Genomic DNA, 24,288 nt, shown 5'->3' with positions numbered 1-24,288 from the left:
AGAGGTAGGCCATTCTTATTTAGATTCCGACCATGCGTTTGGGCGAATAGAGAAGAGATTATGGAAACATCCAACTATCTGTACCCCTGAAGAGTATCGGAAAGTCATAGCTTCACTGGGCAAGAAAAATTTGGTCATTAACATGGAAAACCGCTTTAGAAACAGATTTGCCACAAAAAATGAAACTTTTAAACAGAAAAAAAATCTCATGAAAGAGAAAACCATTTCAGAGGTGGCATCAAATGGATTCATGTGGACGAATTTGGATTTTACCTCTACAAAGAGAGTTACGATTTATGTGCCCCCTTCTTAAAAGTTAACATTCGCAAAAGTGTAGCATCCATTGATACTCTATACCTCGAGACTTTCATGTCTCACGGCATTTAAAGAAGACCGGATCTTTATCTAACGAAAAGATCGAGAACCTGAAAGAACAACTGTGCTTTGTCCCAGATCAACATAAGTGGTTTTTTGAGCAGATTTTATTCGAGCGGAGAGAAAGTGGCAATGATGACTAAAGCAGTTAATAAGTTTTTTTTAGTATGCAACTAAAATATTTCAACGTTTCAACATAAAAGCATAAGTGTAGGTACATAACTCCTTTTGTACAACAATATAAAATATTGTACAAAATTGGAAGAAGGAGGTAGGTATGTACAAAAAATATTTTTTCTACAACTGTCAAAAAAACCTGTCATTTTCTGACGGATTTCGAAACGCGAAGTACTAGATTTTTAATCGGTTAATTAATAAGTAAGGTTGCTCTTGACAACGTGCGCGAAATCGCCAACAGTGAAAAAAAGTATTTCGCGCACGGGAAAAAGTTGAACTTAAACAGCAATTTAATTAACAATCGGTTCAGTTGTACAAAAAATATTGTATACAACGCTAGCGCGAAGTTATTTCGCGCATTTCATTGATATTTTAACTCGGCTTCGCCTCGTCAAAATACCTTCAGTCTCAATGCGCGAAATTGAACTTCGCGCTCTTGTTATATAAATAACTATTGTGTATTTAAAAAAAAGGTATTTTTACTTTTCGAAAAAAATTTGCCCACTATAAACAACACTTCTACTTATTTTGAACTTACACCAGATATTTAAGGCTCCTCTGTAGTCAATTTGTATTTCAGTGTTATTGCAATTGGTTAGACCACCAACAATACACACTGCTACATGATCTCCTTGAGTGAAACCAACGATGTATCTATATCCTTCAGTTTTGCATATTCTCTTCATTTATTGTTAAACACAATAGACCATGTACCTATAATGATCAAGGACTAATTATGTAAACAAGTTTATAGAAAAGCTGTACAATATTTGACTGGAGATGCACAAATACCTATTTCTGTTACCGTTGAATAAATTACTTATTCAATGCATTTACTGAATTTTTCTATAATGACACCTTCTGTAAATTACCTGTTTTTCAGGTAATTAGTGGACTAGATTAGCATTGTTTGTTATAACAATTTTTAATAGCCCCTTTATTTCTTGTGATTTGTTCTAATCATTTTTACTGATTTATAGATTTTTATAGTTATTAGGTACATGTGCATGAATGAATTCACTTAGGTATGGTAGATCCTAAAAAAACCGGCACTTCGAACACCTAAAATAAATCTTTCTTTACTTATATACAAGGGTGCACAACAACATAAAAATGGTAACTTAAACTAACATTTAAAATTTTGTTACAATGATTAAAAGTAGGTATAACATTTATACTGATTCTAAATAAAACCTTATCTTTTCAAAAACTAATAACAATTGTACATTTAGCGTATTACTTATTTGGGTCCAAATAACATGTATTTGAAGAGTACGCACAAATTTTTTCCCGGCCCAACTTTTGGCAGCCAAAAAACCTCAAAATTTTTGGCATTTTTTTAGTTTTTCGCTTAAAACTCGAAAACGGTCCATATTTTATGAATAACACTTCTTTAGCAAATTAAAGAAAACAAAATTATGCGTCGATAAAAAAAAAATAAACAAATTCGGTCCAATAGAAAAATTTTTACAAGCGATCAAAAAACGCCCATTTTTTCCAACGAATTTCAAAAATTTGGCCAATTTTAAATTGTTGGGACTTTTTAAACTCTCTGATTGATGTTCTACTATCTTTAGGGAGGGGGGGGGGTAGTGGATTTTATCGTTCCTTTAGGAGCCACAACGCATTAAAAAAAGGTTAACTCGGTTCTTTTGAAAAATTGAGTGTTTTTGGATCGCTTGTAAAAATTTTTCTATTGGATCGATTTTGTTTGTTTTTTTGATCGACGCTGTTTTCTTAAATTTACTAATAAAGAAGTGTTATTCATAAAATATGGACCGTTTTCGAGAAAAATTGAAAAAAGTCCGAACGTTTTGAGGTTTTTTAGCTGCCAAGAGTTGTGCCGGGAAAAAATTGGTGTGCATTCTTCAAATACATGTTATTGGACCATTTAAAACGTTAAAATCGTTTACACCACATTTTGCAGGAATCGGTCCTTCTGACTGCTCCGCATACTGGATTATCTGAGGAAACTGATAATTTTAGATGAGACATATACACAAACGTGTAATTTAGTCATATTTGATTTGATCTAACTACGCTTCTGGTAGTTTGAAAGCATTATTATAAAACAGAGTTCATATTCAGCACTACTTATGATATAATATGTGAAGTACCTAGTAGGTTTTTTTTTATTTCTTGAAGCATCCTGATGGGATGCAAAAGGTTTTAGAAATAAAAAATTATTTTTTTTATACCTGAATCACAATCTCCGTTTTAAACACTCAAATGCGTGCGAAAAAGGGCCTTTAAAACACACGTGCTTTAAAGTTGCTAAGTAACGATACTTCAAGTATGACTTTTGAAACTGTCATCTGGATGAAATAAAAAATCCTCTTAGGTCGCTTTCTGTAAGTGCAGAACAGTTCTTTGGCTTTTGTACCTATCCTTTGGTTGAAGCTTTCACAAACGCGCGTAATTTAGGGTTTTCTTCCAAATCTGTTCCACTTTTTAATCGCAGCATTGCTTTAAAGTTTTGAATGAATGCACCAAAATATAGAAGATTTAAATACCTTTGACATTTCCTTCATATATGCCAGCATTATGGATGCATTTAAGACTTTATTCGTAAGACGTAACTTCCTATTCCATCCATGGAAAAAACTTTTCATATTCTTTATAATTGGCTTTACTGGATTTGGATTTTACACCTACCAGATGTTTAGATTTTACAACAATCGATTTAATTGACGGTGTATTATCTTTTTCAACGGAAATCGTTTAATTCACAAAGACGATGATTTTTATAAGCAAACGTCAAGTGACATTTCCATGGCAATCGTGAAATTACGAACACCCAGCCCACTTAATTAGACATGTATTCGAGTATAACGTCAATATAGTATTTCCTATTTTTAAATTATACTGCAGGTATAATAAAAAATACTATAAGATACACGTGTATAATTGGTCTTTAAAGCACTTGCAACGTTAAAGGCACTCCGCTTTGCGTCGTGCCCTTAAGGCGCCTCTGAAGTAAATTTGTTGTGCTAAACGGAGTGTGTAAAGTTGTCTAACCTCTTCAAAAGAGCATGTTACAAGTAGAAAGAGATGATTGAATTTGTCCCATTCTATTTGGTGTCTCTTTATTTATAACCTTTCAATGGATTTAATTATAAATGCAAGGAGCCTAATAACACTTGCCTAATGAGCTTTTCTATTGATATTAATAAATTCATCTTGTTTATTTATTGCATGGTAATTAAAATACTATTAGTTTACGTATTTTCCTGTTTAGTGTTTATTCAAAGGATTTTGCGTTTTTCAAGTATGGATATTTTTCTCTAAAGCAATATTTTGCATATGGTGCACTATTATTACCGGCGATTGTAAATTAGGCCGATGGTTAGGTACCTCATTATTATAAAGTATATGAAAATGTCGAGGAAAATGTGGTCGGTGTCCAATTTAGATTGAGACACCATAAACCGAATCAATCTAGTTACGTTTGTTGATATACAGGAGGAAAGCGAAACGTTTTAGGTTTTGTGATGTTATCATAGGTATCTTGCTACCCATGCAAAATAGAAGAAAGGTAATAACTGTCAGTTTTAGATATTTTTACGTAGAATCTAGTGGACTAGTAAAAAAAGCTTTGGACCACTCTGAGATTTGATCCGAAGTTGGTGTTTTTTAAACACCGTATGTTTCATAAAATCAGTTGTTTGCTTTCTTTGTCCTAATTACACTGATGTATCACAACCTATATAAATTTTTCAATTTTACCCATGAAAATGAATAAAAACGTAAGTTTTTACTGTTTGAAATACAAATAGCAGATTAAATAGAGATTATGGTTTTTTTTATTATATCCATGGTAACTAAGGCAAACTATACCAGTCAATAATGCTGATACATAATTGTAATCAGGATAAAGAATGAAAAAAAAAATATGGCAAAGCAAATGTGAGATGTGGAAGTTGGAACGGAGAAAGCGTATAGCTGCTTCCACATTTGGAAAAATATGCAAGATGAAAAAAAGTACTTCGACAGCGAAAACGGTTACGGCACTTCTTTACAGCACATTTATGGGAACACATGCCACAGAATTTGGACTAATCCATGAGGTCAATGCTATCGCATTATTTGAGCAGCAGTATGGAAAACGTGTTCAAAGAAGTGGTCTAAGCATTGATAAAGATATTCCATTTCTTGCCTGTTCACCGGATGGGTTGGTGGAGGATGATGGTGTCGTTTAGGTGAAGAGCTCCGAAAAGAGCGGGGACCTGTCACCGATAGAAGCCTTCCAATGCGGAAAAATCGACTTTTTCCATAAACCAGGTGACACATGGTGTTTGAAAAAAACCCATAGCTATTACTATCAAGTACAAGGGCAACTGCGCATAACAAATAGAAATATTTGTTACTTCGTATACACCAGAGGCGGCATACATGTGGAACAAATCGAAAGGTAATAATTCGCATTTTTTCTGTGAAAAGTAGAGGACAAGACCTGAGAACAATTTACATGAGTTGAGGGGGAGGTGCAACACTATGCATTAATTATTTAATAAAGTATTTTTTCTTATTGTAAATATTTGTATATTGTATATAAAAGTATAACATTTCTTTGTCTATTGTTTAAAATCATCTTTTCCTGATACTTATGAGTCCCTTCACTGTTGTTGTGAGACGTATCCCTGCATGTTTTATATTCAATAAAGATTTATCCCAATAAATTCGTTGCTGGGTATTTATTATGATCATTATTGACCAAATTACCTATTTGTTATTTACGTGCCTAAAATGAATTTAATTTTCATAGAAAGTCTAAAAAGTGTTAAAGCGGAACCGCTATTGATAAAAGGAACTGCGAAAGTGATTAAATCACCCAAATCTTTTTTCAAAGTTGGACCTTTTATAAAAGATGAAAAAATAGCTATCCGTACGAATAGTGGACTTTGTTAGCAGATTATACTGCGTTCCATTCGGTCAAAATTACGTTTCGGTCATTTTGCCGTACATATGTGCCTTGCGAACGAAGGGTCAGTAGGATTAAAAAACAGCGGAAAAAATAAAAAGTTATAGATACCCGCAATGAAAGTATAAGCCACAAGAAACTCGACAAGATGGTAAAAAGGTGTATATTTAAAGGAATTTCCCCTTTATTTGTGTCATAATGCAACAGTCAATTTCGCCGGAAAAATGAGGTGCAATCTAAGCTGCCTAACTTCGATTTAAATCACTGAAAAATTCGTGACATCACACAAATCTTTTTACCAATTTGGCGCTTTTCTATAAAAGATGAAAAAAATTGCTATCCGTAGGATTAAAGTGCTTTATTAGCAGATTATAAATCGCCAAAAACCATGTTCATCGCGAAAATAGAACTCCAGTTATCCTTTAAATTCGTTTTATCAACGACTCTAATTATTTCAAAAAATATGATAAATATCGAAAATAAAAATCCGTAGGATTAATGTGTACTATATTTCCTACAATATCCAACATCGACCTAATTTCCAAAGCAACTGTAAAACCGTATCCTTTATAAACTATTTTGTCCTTTTATAGGTCATTTCAGATTCAGTTCATAGGCGCCTTAATCTCGTTGCGCGTGCTTTAAAGACTTGATTATACACTTGTATCTTAATATACTATTATTTCCAATGTACCTATAATAGGATATCCATTTTTCGTCTTGGGAATATGTGACATTATGATTTACAAATCAACAGCATTGAAATAAATAAATAATAAATAGTAATTTATCTGATCCATATCATTAGGAACGGCGTAACAATGTGTAGGGTAATGCCAGGTAGTTTCTTTTGTTTTCCCTTTCAAATAATGACTTGTCGCCTCAGGCGTTATAAGTGCAATTTGGGTTGCCTATCCTTACGTTAGCGTTTTGATTTTTTTCTGAAGATCGCGAAACATATTTTTTAAAATATATGCCTTATCATAATAGATGGAAATAATATCTTTAAGTACCGCCGTAAGAAATACTGTCGGATTTCCAAATTGGTGCTGTAGGTTTTCCTACTCCCATTACAACGGCTGTTATTTACGAAAAACGATTTTTCTATTCATCGATCTTCCTAAAAAACTAAGACCGATATTTCAACTTTTTTTAAGTACCGCCGTTCTTTTCATCATTGCAAAGAATATCCACTACTGAGAATTTGTTAAGACTTCAACTACAAAAGCAGTATTTCATAAGAAAGTTTAGCTATTTTTCCAATATGGCAGATTGACTACAGAGGAGCCTTAATATAAAAGTTCCAGCAATAACACTTTAAAGTCAGTTATGTCAAAATGAACCTTTGGCTACATAACTCCTTCATCCACTCACCCCTTCAATTATAAGCTATCCATTCAGAATTTTATTTTTTAGTATCTGAACTCCATTTTTACTCGTTATAAATATGGAGAACCATTCTGGATCTGACCTCAAAAAACTCCATTCTGTATCTAATTATGTATTAGTAAACTCATACACGTCTAAAATAAATCAATTATCATATTATAAAAAAACTTGATGTTTAAAATAAAGACATTATAAATAGATGGAAAAAAATTCGTCTTAACGACGATCTCTTGAATCTGAACGGCTTCTTCGGCTGCGACTACGAGAACGAGATCTTGGAGAACGGGACCGCCTTGGAGAACGAGACCTATAATACACATAATCAAGTTACATTAATTTTGTACACCTTTAACTTTCTTTTCAAGTTTTATGGATAACAGAACAAAAGCTATATCTTCCCCTTGAGAATATCCACTCCCATGTCTATAATTTGTAAACTCGCAATGTCCAACATTTTACTAAGGATATCGTATATTTTAACTACTATGAACAAGGGGAGAATTTCTCAAGTAATATCCTACCTCCCACATAGACTGCATAGCAAATCCTAATGTACCACCTGCTTTGCTTGTGAATAATGACAATTTCCTATATCAGTTACCATAATTTTTTTAATTTAAAACTGTAACCTAAACACAGCATCTAATTAATAATGTTTAGTGGCCCTTTTCCTGAACTCTCACCAAAAAGGTTAATTTTGGGCCAACATTTTACAGGCAGCTTGACTGTTACCGGTTGGTAAAAAACATACTTGTTAAATTTTTAAGTGAAAAGTTCAAATAGTATACACACAAGGTTTTAATTCAATTCCAATTTGATTACTTTACCTTAGCATTAATTAGAAAGTATTCAGGTTTTAAGAGAGCTAATTGGGCCATTAAATTAATCACTGTGATTAGGATACTAATAGAAAGTCGGAAGATTGTCATTTGTAACATGCAAACCTTAAGCAATTTATGTATTTCATTGAATAAATTAATGAGATAAACCTTTGGCAATTCTTTAAACGTGTATCTTATATAATCAGCCTACTTTTGAAAAGTTGTTAAATGAGCTTTTAGCGTAGAAAGTTTTGACTCCACGAACATTAAAATAATATACTTTTTTTAAGAAGACGATGTGGGTTGATTGATGGTTGAAAATGCTGCTGGTGTAGAAGGCTCATTTAAAAAAAGTTGAGAAAGGCAGCTGTCGAGTTGAGTCAAAATGGACGGTCGCGCACCACTGATGGTGGATGTAGTAGCTGTAGTAGTTTGGTGTATCGTTGTAAGATGAGATGTTTATACCAAGGAAAGGTTGGGCTCAGTCAGGAGGAGAAGTAAACAACAGCAGTAGCGCTGCCCTGCAATGTGCGCCAAAACAGTTTAACTGCTGCCGTCTTTAGTACCACTGCTAACTCATAATTCAACGTAGATCACTCGTAATTATGAATTAGCAAATCGAGGTATATTGTATTGCTAAAATTTACATCAAAAATGCTAAAGAGAAAATCATAGAAAACCTTACCTCGAGTATCTTGGTGGAGGTCTGCGTCCACCTCCCCTGCGAGACCTGCCATTTGACATTTCCACACGGATTCGGGTCCCACAGCAACGTCTAAACAGAGGCCCATTAAAATCAGAAGAACACAACTTAAAAGACAACATACGTTCCGTCTAACCCACGGACTGCATCTTCGGCATCACGTGGATCTTCAAATTCGACAAAAGCGAAGCCGGGTGGGTTACGAGCGACCCAAACATTCCGAAGTGGGCCATATTTACTAAAAGCACTTTCAATTTCGTGTTTACTTGCTGACGACCCTAAGTTTCCGACGTAGACCTTGCAGGATAAATCCCATTCACGATAGCGAGACATCTTCCAAGCTTATTGATTAATTGACCTTCATTAATGTATATTTTAAGAACATTCGGAGAAAGTACATACCTGGTTTGAGATAAAAACACAACACTAAACGAATACAATGGTTTAGCTTTACCAAAAGGTAAAATATAAAATGCTTACAAATAAGTACAATTACAAAGAAATGTGGAAAATAAGATGGCGATTGTTACGTTCCCACTCTTGCAAGTTTGGTTTGGGCATTGGGTTTGGGTAGCGTCGCTTCGGTTAATAAACTTATGCAAACATGCGCGTTGAGCTTGAGGTCATCATGGGAAATAAGCGCGAAGTTTTTATTTGTCAACCATTTATAAATAATATTTAAATCAAAATTGAACATTTTCATCATTTTTCGAAAGCAGCCGAGCTTTTTCTACTATGAAAATGATGTATTTAAAATCTGGATTAAAAAACGGCATATCTCTTTTGTATAGTCTAAAGGCGGGACTTCACCAAACTGGGCTAGGCCCGTGCCGCCGGCTTTTTCCGAAGAAAAGTTAAGCCCATCACACAATGAAAAAAATAAGGAATAAGAAATAGAATAAATTGCTGATAAAGGTACAAGTGAATAAACACCTCGTACTTGTTTTATTTTAGGTTAACAAGGTAAAATAATGAATATTGAATACGCGCCTCTTCTAATGTCATTGGTTCGCAATATGAAATAAGGAATAAAAATTCGACTGAACCAAATTATTATTTCTTATTTGCTAGGCTTATTTCATATTTCAGTATTGTATGCAAATCCATAAAGGTCAATAGATTGAAATAGTTATTTACCTAACAAGTTCAGTAAGTTAATTTTTCCGCATGAGCACTTTGTTTGCAGCACGACCGTAGGGAGTGCTGCATTTAGTGCGAATGCGGGAAAATTCTTTCCGAAAGAGTTAGGTACAATATTTTTTGTAACGAATTGCGTAAAAAATGTCAAAATTAATAGTTTTGTAAATTAGTTTTTTTTAAATCATGAGTTGGTAACACAATAATATGTTTGGTTGGTAACATAGTTTTGTAACTACCCACTTTTCATCGCACTGGTCACATTTAAAACTTTCAGATCTTTGGTTAATACATATTTTGCCTTTGCAATGAGTGCTACTACTGGTCACGGAATTGCATCGTTTGCACTGCATATCCTTGGAAGTCTTCAGTGTTAACAAATATGCTTTGAAAAGAGTGCTTTTATTGATCGCGTAAGTGTACTGATCGTATTTAATATTCCTAGAAGACGTGTGAACAAATGTGATCTCAAATTTGATTTATCTTGAGTTGCGTAAATACACTCGTTACATTTATAATCCTTGGAAGCTTTGTGTGTGTTAATATGTGCTTTCTTAAGCTGCATATGCCAATAGTTGCGGAATATCACTGGTCACATTTTAAGACGTTTTAACAATAATTTACTTTTTCTTGAGTTCCACTTCTGAAAAATAATTTGATTGCGTTATAAGTTCTTGTTTATATATTTACGTAAAACTTAGTGTACCTACGTCTGTTTCCGATTAATCGCACTAAATACCCTCAACGAAGGGTTTAATTGATTTTACAGCAGATGACAGTTAACCATGACATGACGTTCGTTGACTTCAATAAGTACTACCAACCGAAGAACGCGCATAACCCCTTCTCTCCAGCGGAAACTAAAAAACCCCGCGATGCGGGAAAGTCGTTTTCCCGTGCATCGAGGATGCTTGGAAACATTATCTTTCCATTCAATGAGTACAAAAATTGTTATTCCGTATTTCTTATTCCTTATTTTTTTCATTGTGTGATGGGCTTTAGAAATAACATCCTTTCGAGGCCGCTAGCATCGGCCCGGCCGCCGGCATAATTTTGCTAGCGGGCAAATGTCGGTAAATGTGAAAGGATAAGGGCAGGCTCTGTCTGAACTAGAGCTCTAAAAAGTTAGGTATGCTCGACGGCCATTTTGGACTCAACCTATGGAGCGAGTAACGCTGTCAGCTGCTTATGTATTCAAATAAGTTCATACAAGTGTCGACTTGCTACCCAAGGAAAATGGCGCAAAAACAAAAATTAATACAGTTCTTTGCTTTTATATTTCAGCCCAATTTTTAAATTAAGTGTTTTTATTTTAATGAGTGAAAAGAGGTAAAAAGGTTTATATGAAAAACATTCAAAATTTACATACATTTAGAAATAGGTACAAAGTTCGGAACTAATTACAATTTACAATCTGGTTTCTTTTTCTGTCGAAGAACCATATACTCTCACTTTTCGCATTATAAATTACGAAATCTAGTATTTTAAAGGGCGAACCTTTTAAAATTAAATAGCTATTTGTGTATTAAGAGCGCAAAATGATATATTGTCGATTGAAAGAAACAGTTGACGCGCGACGAAGGAGCGCGGCAATCTCTTGAAATCGACAATCAATTTGCGCTCGAATTACACACAAGATTTTTTCTACAATCGAGCAGTTCACATATTTCCAGAAATTTAAATTTTTCACTCAAATCATTTTAATCTTATGTCCAAATGAAAGATGTCATTTACTCGTTGTCATTGGATACTCTGAGCAATGCATATTTGATTTATAGTTAATAATTGGGAGAGCGAGCGTTTTTGCTATTTTGTCGCTTATAAGCGACAAAGTGACATTCCTCGAAAAAGATGACGTTTGCATTGTCAAATACGAGCGCAAATGCCTACTTTGGATATCGATTGTAGAAAAAAATATTTAAATGTCAGTTGCCGCCAAGTTTATATTACCTACCTTTCTAAATCTTACTTTCTGTGGATAGGTACTGAACAAGATATATTCTATATATCTTGGTACTGAATATTATAAATTCCTTTAATTTAATTGAATGTACCTAGACTCGTTTCCTTGTATACAATGATTTCCTAGGTAAAGGAGTAATCCTTGGGGGAGGATTTGGCACATCGAATAATGTGGGCACTGCATTGGGTTTCAGTTTCTTCAATTTGTCCTTTCGGCAGGTCTCAAACTGATCCTCTTCAAAATTTACCTACGAAAGAAGAAAGAAACAAATAATAAACTAATCATAATTTAAAATTTGTGGTAATATTCTAAGATATCTACCTCACAAATACGTGAACCTGTAGTTGGTTGCCATTTATCGGGTCCTCGATCTCGTCTCATGTTTTGCACCCACTTCGACCGCCGAGGCTCATCTGCTGGGATTCGGTATAGACTGTACCGTTTCTCAGATCGGTTACTGCAATTTGGAGCTGCACAGCAGGGCATTTTTAAAATGCTTTCTTGATAATCTGCCATAATAATATACGTGATAATGTAGGTATATGATTTGAATTGATGAATTTGATAAACATGCATGTAAGAAGTTAACCTAATTTTACAAGAAATTTTTGAGTTGGCAAACTTTATCATCAGAAACACATTTAGGGGCAAAGGCAACACATTCCTTGAACAAAAAGAATAACGATCAAGATCAAGTAATGTAAATAGTTTACCTTATTAAATTAATGTAACAGAATTGAAGTAAATACTTATTAATTCGTCTTCCTACCGCACGTTGATATATAACTACACCAATTCGGCACTACACAAGCAATATTTATACTCCGAAAGAACGAAAATGGCAATACAACCATGAAAATTTATAAAAACAGAGCAACGTTTAGTAAACATTCACCAGCTGACAAGGCAACTCCCTCCATTGGCTGGGTCCAATATGGCGACCGAGCTTACTCACATTTAGAGAGCCTTATCTGAACAAGTGCAAACGTGTGTTTTCAGTCAGTTTTGCGTATTTGTGTCAAACGGTACGTTCACGTTGTTTACGTGGTATATTTGTCTTTTGTTTGCTTTTCTCTGAAATTTGAGTTTGTATTTTGTTTTTCACAACGAAGATTTTTGTTTAAACTAGGCCCGAGGCCGTACCTAAAACATGTGCTTCCTCTTATTTGTTGCTTGATAACAATTTTTAGGACCTTAACAAAAAAATTTCGTCGTAGTCAAACAATCTCGGATGAAGAATAAGTACTTTCTGCAAGCTGATACATCTGCCCAGTGTGGTGGAGTTGAATTTAAGTCCGCGTCAAATTCGCAGCAAGCCGCGGCATGTTGTGTTGGCGGCAAGGGCGGAGAAGCCGCCGGCTTAGCCCAGTTGGGTGGAGACCCGCCTTAAGGTATATACCCAGTGTGTTCTTTATTCATTGGTTCCTTCATCTTGCACATTTTGCACTTGTTAAACCACATACAGAGTATGTATAAGTGTACCTATGTAAAGTCATGAGGTTGGAAATTTCCTTAAAGGCAATAGTAAAGGATTCGTCCCATGCTGCCCGCACAGAACGCTTGCCTTTACTGCAAAAAAATGATACTTTTACTACCGCGTTACCGCCTTTAATGTGATTTTCAACCCCCAAGCTGAAATTAATCCTACAGTATACGCGAACGCGGAAAAATTCACAGTAAAACTGTATGGTGTCCGCACAGAATCAGAGCAAAGATAATTTTTCACGAAAACAAGAAATCTTCAGAAGATAAGCGATCTTGCTTCAATTCCCCCAACTCGTGCTGCATTGGACACAAAGAGAACGGCGTATGTCGCTGATGGTCACACTGGGACTGTGCAAACCAGATAAAGGGAAACTCCACAAGTCCTGAAGGATGGAGATTGACGCTTGAAGTCAGACACTGGATGATTCTGTGGTCCAAGCTGCCACAGGTATGAAAAGCAGTCGGTGCTCTGGACAGGTGTGGCTGCGAGACCCTTCGGTCCAGTTGCCGGAGACATAGACTGTCATGTTCCCCTGCGGCCCTGCATGCCAAAAATGTATTAGGGATCCCACAAAGGGTAAGGGTATTGTATACTTTCGACATACCTATATAATTTACTACACCGAACCTTTAATACCTATTCATATGTGAAATATCTCTTCAGTGGGGATAACGATAACGCAATCACAGAGGACGTCAGTGAGTACTTGGCGATCTTTCATTTTGTATAATTACACTACATGTAATTTGAATTGTTTTTGATTTGTTAGTGTGTTTTTTTATTAAATAAAATAGGTAGTAGGTAGTTTATATATTAAAACTGTGGAATATCTTGGTGGGAGCCTCTCATGCACTCTTGATGCCTGTAGGTTATTTTTGTTACCATAAATGAATTCCATGATACCAAAAACATAGACTAGATACCTTTACACGCCTCGGCGTGCCTATGCCTCAGCCACACTATGCTCCTCGCACTGCCCATCGCCCTGCTCTACGTGCTGCCGCGATGTTTCGCTCTTTGTCCACACACTCCTTTACTCGTGCAATTAATCGCCTCACTCCGCATTTGGCATTTGCCTTTGCAACCTTAGATCATATGATCTAAGTTTGCAACACGTTACACGATGGATGTCGAAACTGTTGGCTATGCATTTTTGGTATAGCTAATTACATCAATTTCCTGAAAAGAGATACGTCCTCGTCGTCTTCACTAACGCAGATGTTGGATGACATCTATTCGTCATTAAAAAAAATAAGGATGATGCTTTCTGCCAGCGCTTCGCGCGATTATGTCATATGTGGCCAGTCCCTCGCGCTCGTATTGCCGACGATCCTTTGACTCGCGCCCAAAAAACCGACAAAACATGGAGCGGTTGGCAGAACGAGGAGCATGACGAGCGGCATTGCGAGTGATGTGGCCACACTACGTCTCTGCCTCCTCGTCACGCTACTTCCCATGCTACTCGACGAGTGTGTGGCTGGGGTTGACGCGACGCGTCAATCGCGCGAATGCAACGCGCACGCGACTTAACGCGGTTCACTCGCGCACCAGCTGGGAGCCATGTGGAGAGACGCACCCTCCACAAGTTAAATCAGTTGTTAGTGTTACATACATGTCGAACGAGGAGAAAGCTGGAGCATGTTTAATAGGCGGTGGTGCGATGCTTCTTGCATCCCATTTGTTACCAAGAAAACAAAAACGTAGATGGTGGCTGTAGTACCTATATCTATTAAATATCAAAAGTTGGCAAACCGGGATCTGCTGCTTAGTTACTTGTTTATATAAAAAAAATTAGAATTGTCTGTCACGTTATATTAAAGTTCATAGTCCGGGAGCTAGCTGCCATTTTTCATGACCAATAATAAGAAAGCTGAAATTTTGTAGTATGGTTCATTTAGTATTGCTAATAAGCGTAGTAATCGTCAGCTGGCCCAGTAGCGGTGGGTGTAGTCGCGGCAGTCATCCGAAGATGTATAATTATGATGAACAAAAACCAATATTAAGAAAGCTGAGATTTGGTTTGTAGGTTGATTACTATCTAAATAAACGGAAAAAAGTAGTCAGCTGACTGTTTGGTGGTGGGTTGTACATCAGCTTCACGTCTTAACATGCGAAAAATGTTTAGGTATTTTATTTTATTTTCTAAATTTGCCTTTTCCTCTAAAGGTAAGCATCAGAGTGAAAAATGTTAATTACAAAAAATATGTGTCTTGATGAGATCTACAAAAAAACTCTCCTAAACGTTTTGCGTCGGGTTCAAAATAAAGGCGCTAGAGGGCATTTTCTAAATGTTATACTGGTATTTATATATCTATGGTTATACTATGAGTTATGACGCGTGTATAATGAATGCTATGACCAAAGATAATTGCAATGACTCTCTTAAAAGTAGACGGAAAGTCAAGTCAGGAGTTTACCTGCCAACTAGTTTTCAAGGTAATTTGTTAATTTCTCTTCAGGAAAAAAAGAAGAAAATAAACAAAATTATGTCGTTCCGCACCAGAGACTTGTTATAACACTTGTTCCGCACTAAATGTTGAAGGCAAATTGTTGCAAGGCAGCGCAACATCATTTTTTTGATTCGCAAAGTTCGAAAAAAACCGATGCTACTCCCCTACTTTTTGAACTTTGAGTGTCTTGCACAGCGGCTGCTCCGAATTTGCTACTGACGCGGGACACCAAGCCATTGTGTCCGTTATGCTTGAGAAGAGTATACGTATATCGTATAATCACGACAATGTTTAAGGCATAAGTACCTCCGTGGTTTAAGGCTTAACGTTAGACTTGAAACGTGTCGGATGCAACATTTTGCTTCGCAACATCTTGCAACGTTGCGAGCGACGCGTTCCTAAATTGAAATGTAACTAACGAGTACCGGCCGCAACACGGACTTGAAACTTTGCGAATCAAAAAAATGATGTTGGGCTGCCTTGCAACAATTTGCCTTCAACATTTAGTGCGGAACGACATAATTTTGTTTATTTTCTTCTTTTTTTCCTGAAGAGAAATTAACAAATTACCTTGAAAACTAGTTGGCAGGTAAACTCCTGACTTGACTTTCCGTCTACTTTTAAGAGAGTCATTGCAATTATCTTTGGTCATAGCATTCATTATACACGCGTCATAACTCATAGTATAACCATAGATATATAAATACCAGTATAACATTTAGAAAATGCCCTCTAGCGCCTTTATTTTGAACCCGACGCAAAACGTTTAGGAGAGTTTTTTGTAGATTTCATCAAGACACATATTTTTTGTAATTAACATTTTTCACTCTGATGCTTACCTTTAGAGAAAAATGCAAATTTAGAAAATAAAATAAAATACCTAAACATTTTTCGCATGTTAACACGTGAAGCTGATGTACAACCCACCACCAAACAGTCAGCTGACTACTTTTTTCCGTTTATGTAGATAGTAATCAACCTACAAACCAAATCTCAGCTTTCTTAATATTGGTTTTTGTTCATCATAATTATACATCTTCGGATGACTGCCGCGACTACACCCACCGCTACTGGGCCAGCTGACGTTCACTACGTTTATTAGCAATGTTCTACAAAATTTCAGGTTTCTTATTATTGGTCATGAAAAATGGCAGCCGGGTCTCGGACTATCACATGTACAATTTGTTCACAATATACTTTTTAAAAGCAATTGGAATCGCTTATTTAATACACAACAATTGGCGACGAGTAAACAGAGGAATGCAAACCACATAAAAAGAAAAATCGTTAAAAATGGATGAAGCACAGTTTCAACAATTTATGAAATTGTTTAACGAAACCCAGACAAGATTAATCGATTCGTATAAAGTACATCAGGCAACACAAAACATAGCGCAACAACCCATGGGAACAATAGTCCCTTCTGAAAGTTTTGACCCATCAAAAGAAAAATTCAACTGTTATATTGAACGTTTCGAAAATTATACAGCCGTAAAAAAATCTGCAAAACGAGCAGAAAAAAGCTCAACTTCTATGTGCTTCGATCGGGCTTAATCATTATAATAGTTTAGCGGCATTCATGGGACCCGATAACCCTATAAAAGAGATTGGATATGAAGATCTAATGAAGAAATTTAGGGAGATGTTGGCGCCGCAAAGGAAACCTGTAGTGAGCCAACATTATTTTCTCGGCATAGCCCAAAAAGAACATCAATCTATAGCACAATTTGTAGCCACCCTGCGTCAATCTCTCTCTGAATGTGAATTTTACACTACATGTGAGTGTGCAAAGAAAATCTCCATGTGGCGGTGTGAAATGTATAGAAAACGGGTTTGGATTTATATACCTCGATCAGCTGCAGTTAAATGGATAGCGGCGAGCCTCGGATAGGCCGCGCTATAGCCGCTCGCGCTCCCCGACCACACTTAGCAATTTTGGAGCGTCGTGTGTGTGTCGCGTGCGCGTCGCGTCAGGTCTGTGCGCACGCGGCTTTACGACACCCTAATCGTAACTTGTCAATTAATGTGGCCCGGTTCCTAAAAAAAAATTCAAGATGAAATACAATTTATGGGACTGTTGGTGATATAATTTTCAAATAAAACAGTTTGGTCTCCCGCTTATTTAGTCAAAATGATTGGTTTGACTTTATTTCCACCCCACACACTTTTTACTGTAATCCGTTCCCCCTTTTATTTGCCCACCCGGTATAGTGAAAAATGTCATCTTAAACTGTCAAGGTTAAGTTTTATTTAACATTGATTAACCTCAAATTGTTTGTGCAATTTCGTAGTTTTGTTTTTTTATAACATTTTCGTAATTTGGATTGAACAAAAAGAAATATCAACAGCAAATGAGTTGTGGCTGGTGAATTTTCCTAATTAAAAAATGGCAGTAATAGGATCGGCGACAGATACACTTAACACCGCTCTTAAATCTAACATTGTACCCGATCAAGAATATTTACTTCAAGGTTCGGTGTTAGACCAGTATGTTGAGGTCTTACTTCATAGACTGAGGGGATTATGTGATAACGTAGATAGTGGACCGGAATCTTTTCACGATCATGAGTTATGCTTTACACTGCGTGCAACCTCAGGTCCGGGATCTGCAATGGTATTACCGTTAAGAGTTCGAAGAGCTTTGGATGTACCAGAGGCTCCGTGGCAGCTACGTTACGTAGGGCAACACGAACTGGGAGATAAAAACAGGCCTACAGTTGTTCGATCAAGTATCGATATGGCATGCAGTTCTACAATTGTAGAATTTCTTACCGAATTGGGTTGCAGAATGGATTTTGAATACATATCTAGGGGCTATATGTTTAGGAAGGGACGTATGAAAATAACCGTGTCGAAAGTATTTAAAATGGGTGGTTTGACTAATAAACCAGGTGAAAGTGTTGAACCTATTTCACAGAGTTATTTAGTTGAGTTATCAGTTCTAGCTCCGTCGGGTCAAGATGCAATTGCAGAAGACATGCGGGTGTTTGCAGAACAATTAAAGCCTTTAGTCCACTTGGAAAAGATCGATTATAAACGACTGGCTCATTTACAATAAATTTATAACTTTTTTCTTTAATTTATTATATTTGCTAGTTGCTACTGTATACTCTAATTTCTTACATAATCTCTTTCAATCTAATACTAAATGATCAGGTTCGCTTTTAGTCATTTCTTTGATGTTAACGTCCGAATATGTTGGATACATTTGGGCATTTTTAACATGTATAAAGAGCGAAAAGAGTACATGTAATGATTCAATCTTATTCTTATAAATTGGTATATCAAAAATTGCGCAAAGTATGTTAATGTATTCAGATAAGCTGCCACCAAATTTGGGATTAGGTATACTGTACTGTTTTAATGACGTTTCAAATTGTTCAGGCCATTCTTGAAGCAGGTCATCTACATCCGGCATTGGTCTGCAATTTACTCAATGATAGCTTATAAGAGATTATTTTAATGGGTTTACTCACTCCGAGTATTTCACAATTGTTGTAGATTTATTTCGATGCAATTCAGATACATCTTTTATCCATTTATCTATGATTTTTGAGTTTTTCTCAACATCGTCAATTTTCTTTACAACCTGTAATTGAACCACATAAGCTATATGGTGAGTGCACAGCTTCTTTTACCATCGACTCATTAGTGTGACTGACTGTGATAGAAGCGGCTCGTAGTTTTAAATACAGTAGAGCAGGATCACTTTGATTGGCTACAGGTTCGTCAAGTACGGTAAGTCCCAAGTGTGATTCAACAGCTTTAAAATCGTTGCCTGATAAAGTTTTTTGTGGAGGTACTATCTTCAAGAAAGCATCTATGTCACCAACAGCAGGTATAAATTCAGGAACAAATGGTTTAAATTTGTAATCCAAGGCAAGCTGTTGTGGGACGTACCTGTAAATGTGCCAATTGAATTGGTGTAAAATACATAAATCGTAACTTTACTTGGTAATATACTGAAACACTTCTTTTATATCATTTGAGACCTCCAAGTCATCATACGATCCAGGGTTATATTCACCAGGAATTGCAACTCGTTTCTTTTTAGTATTTCCAAGCTCATCGCTTTCATCTGAATCGCTGTAGCTTCCTTTCATACCAAGCTGTGTTTCTTGAAGATTTGGAGATTCAGATCTTGGTAATGACTGCTGACTACTCGATGGTCCGGCACTCTCAACTTGTGCAGATTGTGGCTGAAATATAAAGTACTTAACATTCAGTTGATATCATAATTTATGCCACCTACTTCTATTGAGATGAACCGATCGGTGTCTACCCGATCATCATCCGAGTGATCTGTTAGTGCTTGAGAAGGTCGACGTGAAAAAGGGAAGTGTTTGCTTGCAGGGTGATTCAACATAGAATGAGGCTTATCACTATAATTTGTTTCCATATTGTCTTCCGAGTCTACACTTTCGAGCTAAATGTACAGATAATTGAGTATATAGGTACCCCTCTGTAGTGGCCAACCTCTTACGTCTGATAAATTCAGAGGATTATTTTCGTCCTCCGATTTCTCCTGCATAATTGATAATAATTATCGATTAAGTTTAAATTATTGCAAATGTATAAAGCAGCAATTTGAAATGTGTGCGACTTGTCTATCTTATGTTGCTTAGCAACGAAAACTGGAAGCATTCCACAAAATACTAGTCGCATACCAACTTCTAGATTTTATGACAGTGGCGACAACTTATCATAATCTGCCAAATTGGGGATAAAAAACTAATAAGTAGCGGCCTGATCGTTAATAATAACAAAGGAAATTGCTAGATCATTTAATACAGACACAAACGTTAGAAAATAGGTAGCCAAAAACATAAGTATGATAGCTCGTGTCTGACCTTCACCAGAGAGTCGGTGACGGAAACGCCTAATAGGTCGTTGATTAGGAGTGCAACGTAACGCTGGTTGCCAATACATCACAAAAACATAATACCATTAGGCGCTTCACGTTCTTTCGAAGTGTGACCTTATGATCATGATTGCTAAACTCGTGAACAAACTGAACATAAAAGTTTTATGATCACGAATTCCTTACCTATAAATGCAAAGGTATTTTTGCTCAAATGTAAGGTTAGTCAATATTTGTAACTGAAGAAGAGCATAATCGTGCAAGTACTTCCACTTGTATTTAAATTATTTTCATAATCTAAACAAAAAATACGTAATTCAAATGCAAATGTGTAAACTTAACCATACTTTGATTTAAATTCGAAACGACCGTTGGCCTACTTGTAATTACCTATACTACCTTGTCGTGGCCCCAGAACAGTTTGTTGTTCTATGGTCATGCTATATCGTTTAAAACTGTGCAAAAGAAGGAAAGAAGCATTGAATTGAATTTATAACTATCAGAAGCGCAGGTTAAATGGCAGGATATGTGACTGTTTTCAATAGTTTAAATTACAAGACGTAGATGTCTCTACCATCGAGAAAGATGAATAATAATGTCAGTTTTTTACCTTTGTTAATTATTATACAGGAATCTGTAATGAACCCACTATCTCGATTTGTAATTGTTGTATACAGAATTCTAGATACCCAAGAAACGTACTTATAAGGCATTTATGTGGCACACAGGATGTTGAATGACGTAAGATAAACATTCTTCCTTTCATGAATCGTGACCTTACTTAACATTCCTTAAGGAAGATTGAATTACATTTGAACAGGAAAGCAAAAAATACGCAGGCATCCTTGATCACTGTAACAGAAATTAAATGTACCTACCTATCTATTCTTAATTTTTGTGTGTGTCGGTTAAACCGTTGCCACCGGTTAAACTACCTAGGACAGGGGTCGGCAACCTATTGAAACGGAAGAGCTAAAAATTACAATTTACAAAATTTCCCAATTCTTAAAGAGCCACAAATAATTTTTGATTCAATATTATAGTTTTTGGCTATATACAGGGTCCTGCAACAGTCCGTCGGTTTTTCCTACATAGCTGATAGATACCTGGTAAAAATATTGGTGGTTGCGGATCTACAGAAATTATTTTTGAATGTACAGGGTGTTCCATTTTTACGATGTCAATTAATAACTGATCTTTTTAAATAGAACATCCTGAATATTTGGTTGTTTCAATGCCGTTTGTTCAAAGTGCTATAACTATTCTTTTTCAAATGGAACTACCACTATTTTATTTCGCTATTCGCTTTTGTCTTCTCTTAAATGTTTATAAGGGGTGCCCTGTGCTTAAACTCCGCAGTGTTTAGGTTATTCAATATTTTTCACAAAAGTACCTACTCATTAATTAATTACGTGTTTATACATCGGAGTAGGCTGGCTATAATAAAAAAAACAAAAGAATACCAGAAAGTAAACAAGTGTCAAAAATTAGATAATTATTTGCTGCAAGTATACTTTTGATACAAAATAAGATTAATTAAAAAGGCGAATTTCGAACAAATGAACTAATTTCTTTAGATAAATACGGAGAGCCGCAACTTTATAGGTATCAAAAGAGCCGCAGGTTGCCGACCCCTGATCTAGGATCACACGTCACACCGGGCAATTTTGATACAAAATAAAAAGGTCGTTAACCTCTTTTCTTTTAAATTCTGACGTTTGAAATTTGTTCTCAATGGTTAATCGATAACTTATCGATAATTATCGATTAATAGATAGTCAATCGATAAATTTAAAAAAAATGGTCGACCGGTCAACAAAAAAAGAATTTTTTGCGCATGGGATTTACACAATATATATTCTGACTATAATAAGCAAAAATAAATAAAAAGTGCGATTAAGACATCGAAAATATTTGCTTTTACAAAAGTTACAGCGATTTGATTGAAAGCTTTCAGGGGCGAAAATTAAAGCTGGAATCTTTGTTTTCCCTAAAAAAAAAAAGAAAAATGGAGGGTGATATTTTTCCGCGGTTACTTAGCAAAGAGGAAAAAAAATCCTGGAACAGTTTTAAGGCAATAGTCCATGGTTTCCCGTTCAGTGTTTCCTGGGAAACCATAGAGCTGAAAATTATGACGAGCTGACAGGATTTGGTTTTGTATCATGGGGTATAGAATGTCTCTAAAGAATAAAGATGCACAGGTTACATTCTCATTTAGATCAATTTAAGGATAATATGGGAGCTTATTCGGAATAAGGACAACACTTTCTCGAGACAATGGAACTTAGGCACCTTCCCAAGGCCAGGAAGTTGGAAGCATGATGGAAGATCAGATTCAGTTGAACATGACAAAAACAGCAAAACTGTTCCATTTTTAAACATTTAGACTCTAAGATAAACAAATTATAAATGTAGAAACGCTACCATTTAATAAATCATGCCTATGTAAGTAGGATTCTATAGGTATTCTTATTTTTTGGTTTTTTGCATTTTTTTCACACAAAAACAAATACATAACCATTTTTTGTTCTAATTCTTATTTGTGGCTATAGAAGCAATAAAAATAAGGTATGTATGTCCCATGCGCAAAAATGCTGTAGACCGGTGTAATTTATCGAAAATGTTAAAGGATTGGTCGATAAACCTATAATTTCCGATAATCTATCGATTAATCTCACAACTAAACTATTAAGATAGATAATTATCGAGAGAATTTTTATACGACATAAACTTTTCAATGTTTAGGTATACCAGTTTACTTCCAACAAAAGCGATGTAAGAGCATTGTTGAGTTGCCATATGATCACAATTCACAACCTACTGCTGTACTCATTTTTGAGGATTATCGTCCACTTGATCACAGTGACGGATTAAGGGTCTATGAGGACTGGGGCGGTTTTCAGAGTGGGGCCCCACCTGCCCTACTTTTCTAACCCATGAATCACAACAAACGAATAGAAAAATGCTATGAATGTGAATAAGGTTTTATTGATACATAACAAATGACGAAATCTTAAAATTTATGTTTCCGCGCTTTTATTCTGCTGAATACCGACCCGACGCCGTCGCCCACCGCCGCTCGCCTCCCCACCGGCCACCCCAGCCAATACTAGGTCTTTTTTTTCTCTCTTTGCAGTTGCAACGCATCGGGGGCCTACTCTAGTGACGGGGCTCGGGGCGGACCGCCCCTGCCGCCCCCCCCCTTAGTCCGCCACTGCTTGATCACCTTTGATTTCAGACAACTTGAGCATCAAAAGATCCTGTTTTATTTAAATTATCTCTCGCAATATCAATACCAAAAAAACAAAAATGTTAGCGAGTGTACGCATGGATGATGTAATATATCGATTGAGAATATATATCGATGAGATTTATGAAAAAGTATCGATAGTTTTCTCTTGATAATTTCCGCTACTTATTTATTAATCGATAAATATCAGAGATAGACAATTTTCGTGGCAATAATAATCGATTATTATCAGCAGCTAACAATCATTATTAATTATTTTCAAAAGTTATCGATAATTATAAAAAGTTATCGATAATTATAAAAAGTTATCGATAATTATCAAACGTTATCGATCATTATCGAAAATTAGCCTTACGATTTATCGATAATTGTCGATTATTATCGAAAGTTAACGATAAGTGATTAAAGTTATCGATAATTATCGATAGTTATCAATTATCGGTAGTTATTAATGATTAATCGATAATTATCAGACTGAACAGACTTATCGATAAATCGATAACAATTTCATTTATCGCTCAGCTCTAGTAGGTATAGGAATTCACGTAAACTGGGACCGATTTATTTGTGCACAATGCTGCATGGTTATAAAAAAAGCTGATTCGCGAAATTTAGTTATCAAATGTGAATGTGGAAATGATGTAGCTGCCTGCTTGCAACGGACAATATTTTGCCTTAAAATTTTTTTTGATCGTTTTTTAATAACAAAATCTCCCGCTTTCAGTAAAAATGTGGAACCTGCCTATTTTACTGCC

At 35.8% G+C, this 24,288-nt stretch overlaps 3 protein-coding genes across 6 annotated transcripts; 1 reads left to right on the top strand and 2 right to left on the bottom strand.

The window, feature by feature from the left end:
- Positions 1-6,958: 6,958 nt before the first annotated feature.
- Positions 6,959-8,961, bottom strand: LOC116164265 (RNA-binding protein 1). Of its 3 annotated transcripts, none has more exons than XM_031478410.1 (4): positions 8,789-8,961; positions 8,511-8,744; positions 8,369-8,458; positions 6,959-7,169 (listed from the first exon to the last, which is right to left on the bottom strand). In XM_031478410.1, the coding sequence occupies exons 2-4, from the start codon at positions 8,717-8,719 to the stop codon at positions 7,079-7,081; spliced, it is 390 nt and encodes a 129-aa protein (XP_031334270.1). In that variant the 5' UTR covers positions 8,720-8,744; positions 8,789-8,961; the 3' UTR covers positions 6,959-7,078. The 3 variants fall into 3 exon arrangements, with proteins under 3 accessions (XP_031334270.1, XP_031334269.1, XP_031334271.1); XM_031478409.1 differs by having other exon boundaries at positions 8,511-8,727; positions 8,789-8,960; XM_031478411.1 differs by having other exon boundaries at positions 6,998-8,204; positions 8,511-8,727; positions 8,789-8,960.
- Positions 8,962-17,659: 8,698 nt separating this feature from the next.
- On the top strand, positions 17,660-18,529 carry LOC116165016 (mediator of RNA polymerase II transcription subunit 18-like). Of its 2 annotated transcripts, XM_031479283.1 has the most exons (2): positions 17,660-18,313; positions 18,362-18,529. In XM_031479283.1, the coding sequence occupies exons 1-2, from the start codon at positions 17,809-17,811 to the stop codon at positions 18,478-18,480; spliced, it is 624 nt and encodes a 207-aa protein (XP_031335143.1). In that variant the 5' UTR covers positions 17,660-17,808; the 3' UTR covers positions 18,481-18,529. The 2 variants fall into 2 exon arrangements, with proteins under 2 accessions (XP_031335143.1, XP_031335142.1); XM_031479282.1 differs by having other exon boundaries at positions 17,660-18,529.
- On the bottom strand, positions 18,528-20,038 carry LOC116165014 (intraflagellar transport protein 46 homolog). The gene is made up of 6 exons (XM_031479281.1): positions 19,906-20,038; positions 19,675-19,848; positions 19,374-19,621; positions 19,061-19,322; positions 18,899-19,011; positions 18,528-18,844 (listed from the first exon to the last, which is right to left on the bottom strand). The coding sequence occupies exons 1-6, from the start codon at positions 19,951-19,953 to the stop codon at positions 18,556-18,558; spliced, it is 1,134 nt and encodes a 377-aa protein (XP_031335141.1). The 5' UTR covers positions 19,954-20,038; the 3' UTR covers positions 18,528-18,555.
- Positions 20,039-24,288: the final 4,250 nt, after the last annotated feature.

This window comes from Photinus pyralis, unplaced genomic scaffold (assembly GCF_008802855.1).
Source record: "Photinus pyralis isolate 1611_PpyrPB1 unplaced genomic scaffold, Ppyr1.3 Ppyr1.4_LG2, whole genome shotgun sequence".
NCBI classification, from domain to species: domain Eukaryota; kingdom Metazoa; phylum Arthropoda; class Insecta; order Coleoptera; family Lampyridae; genus Photinus; species Photinus pyralis.
This window is presented reverse-complemented; position numbering and strand designations above follow the sequence as displayed.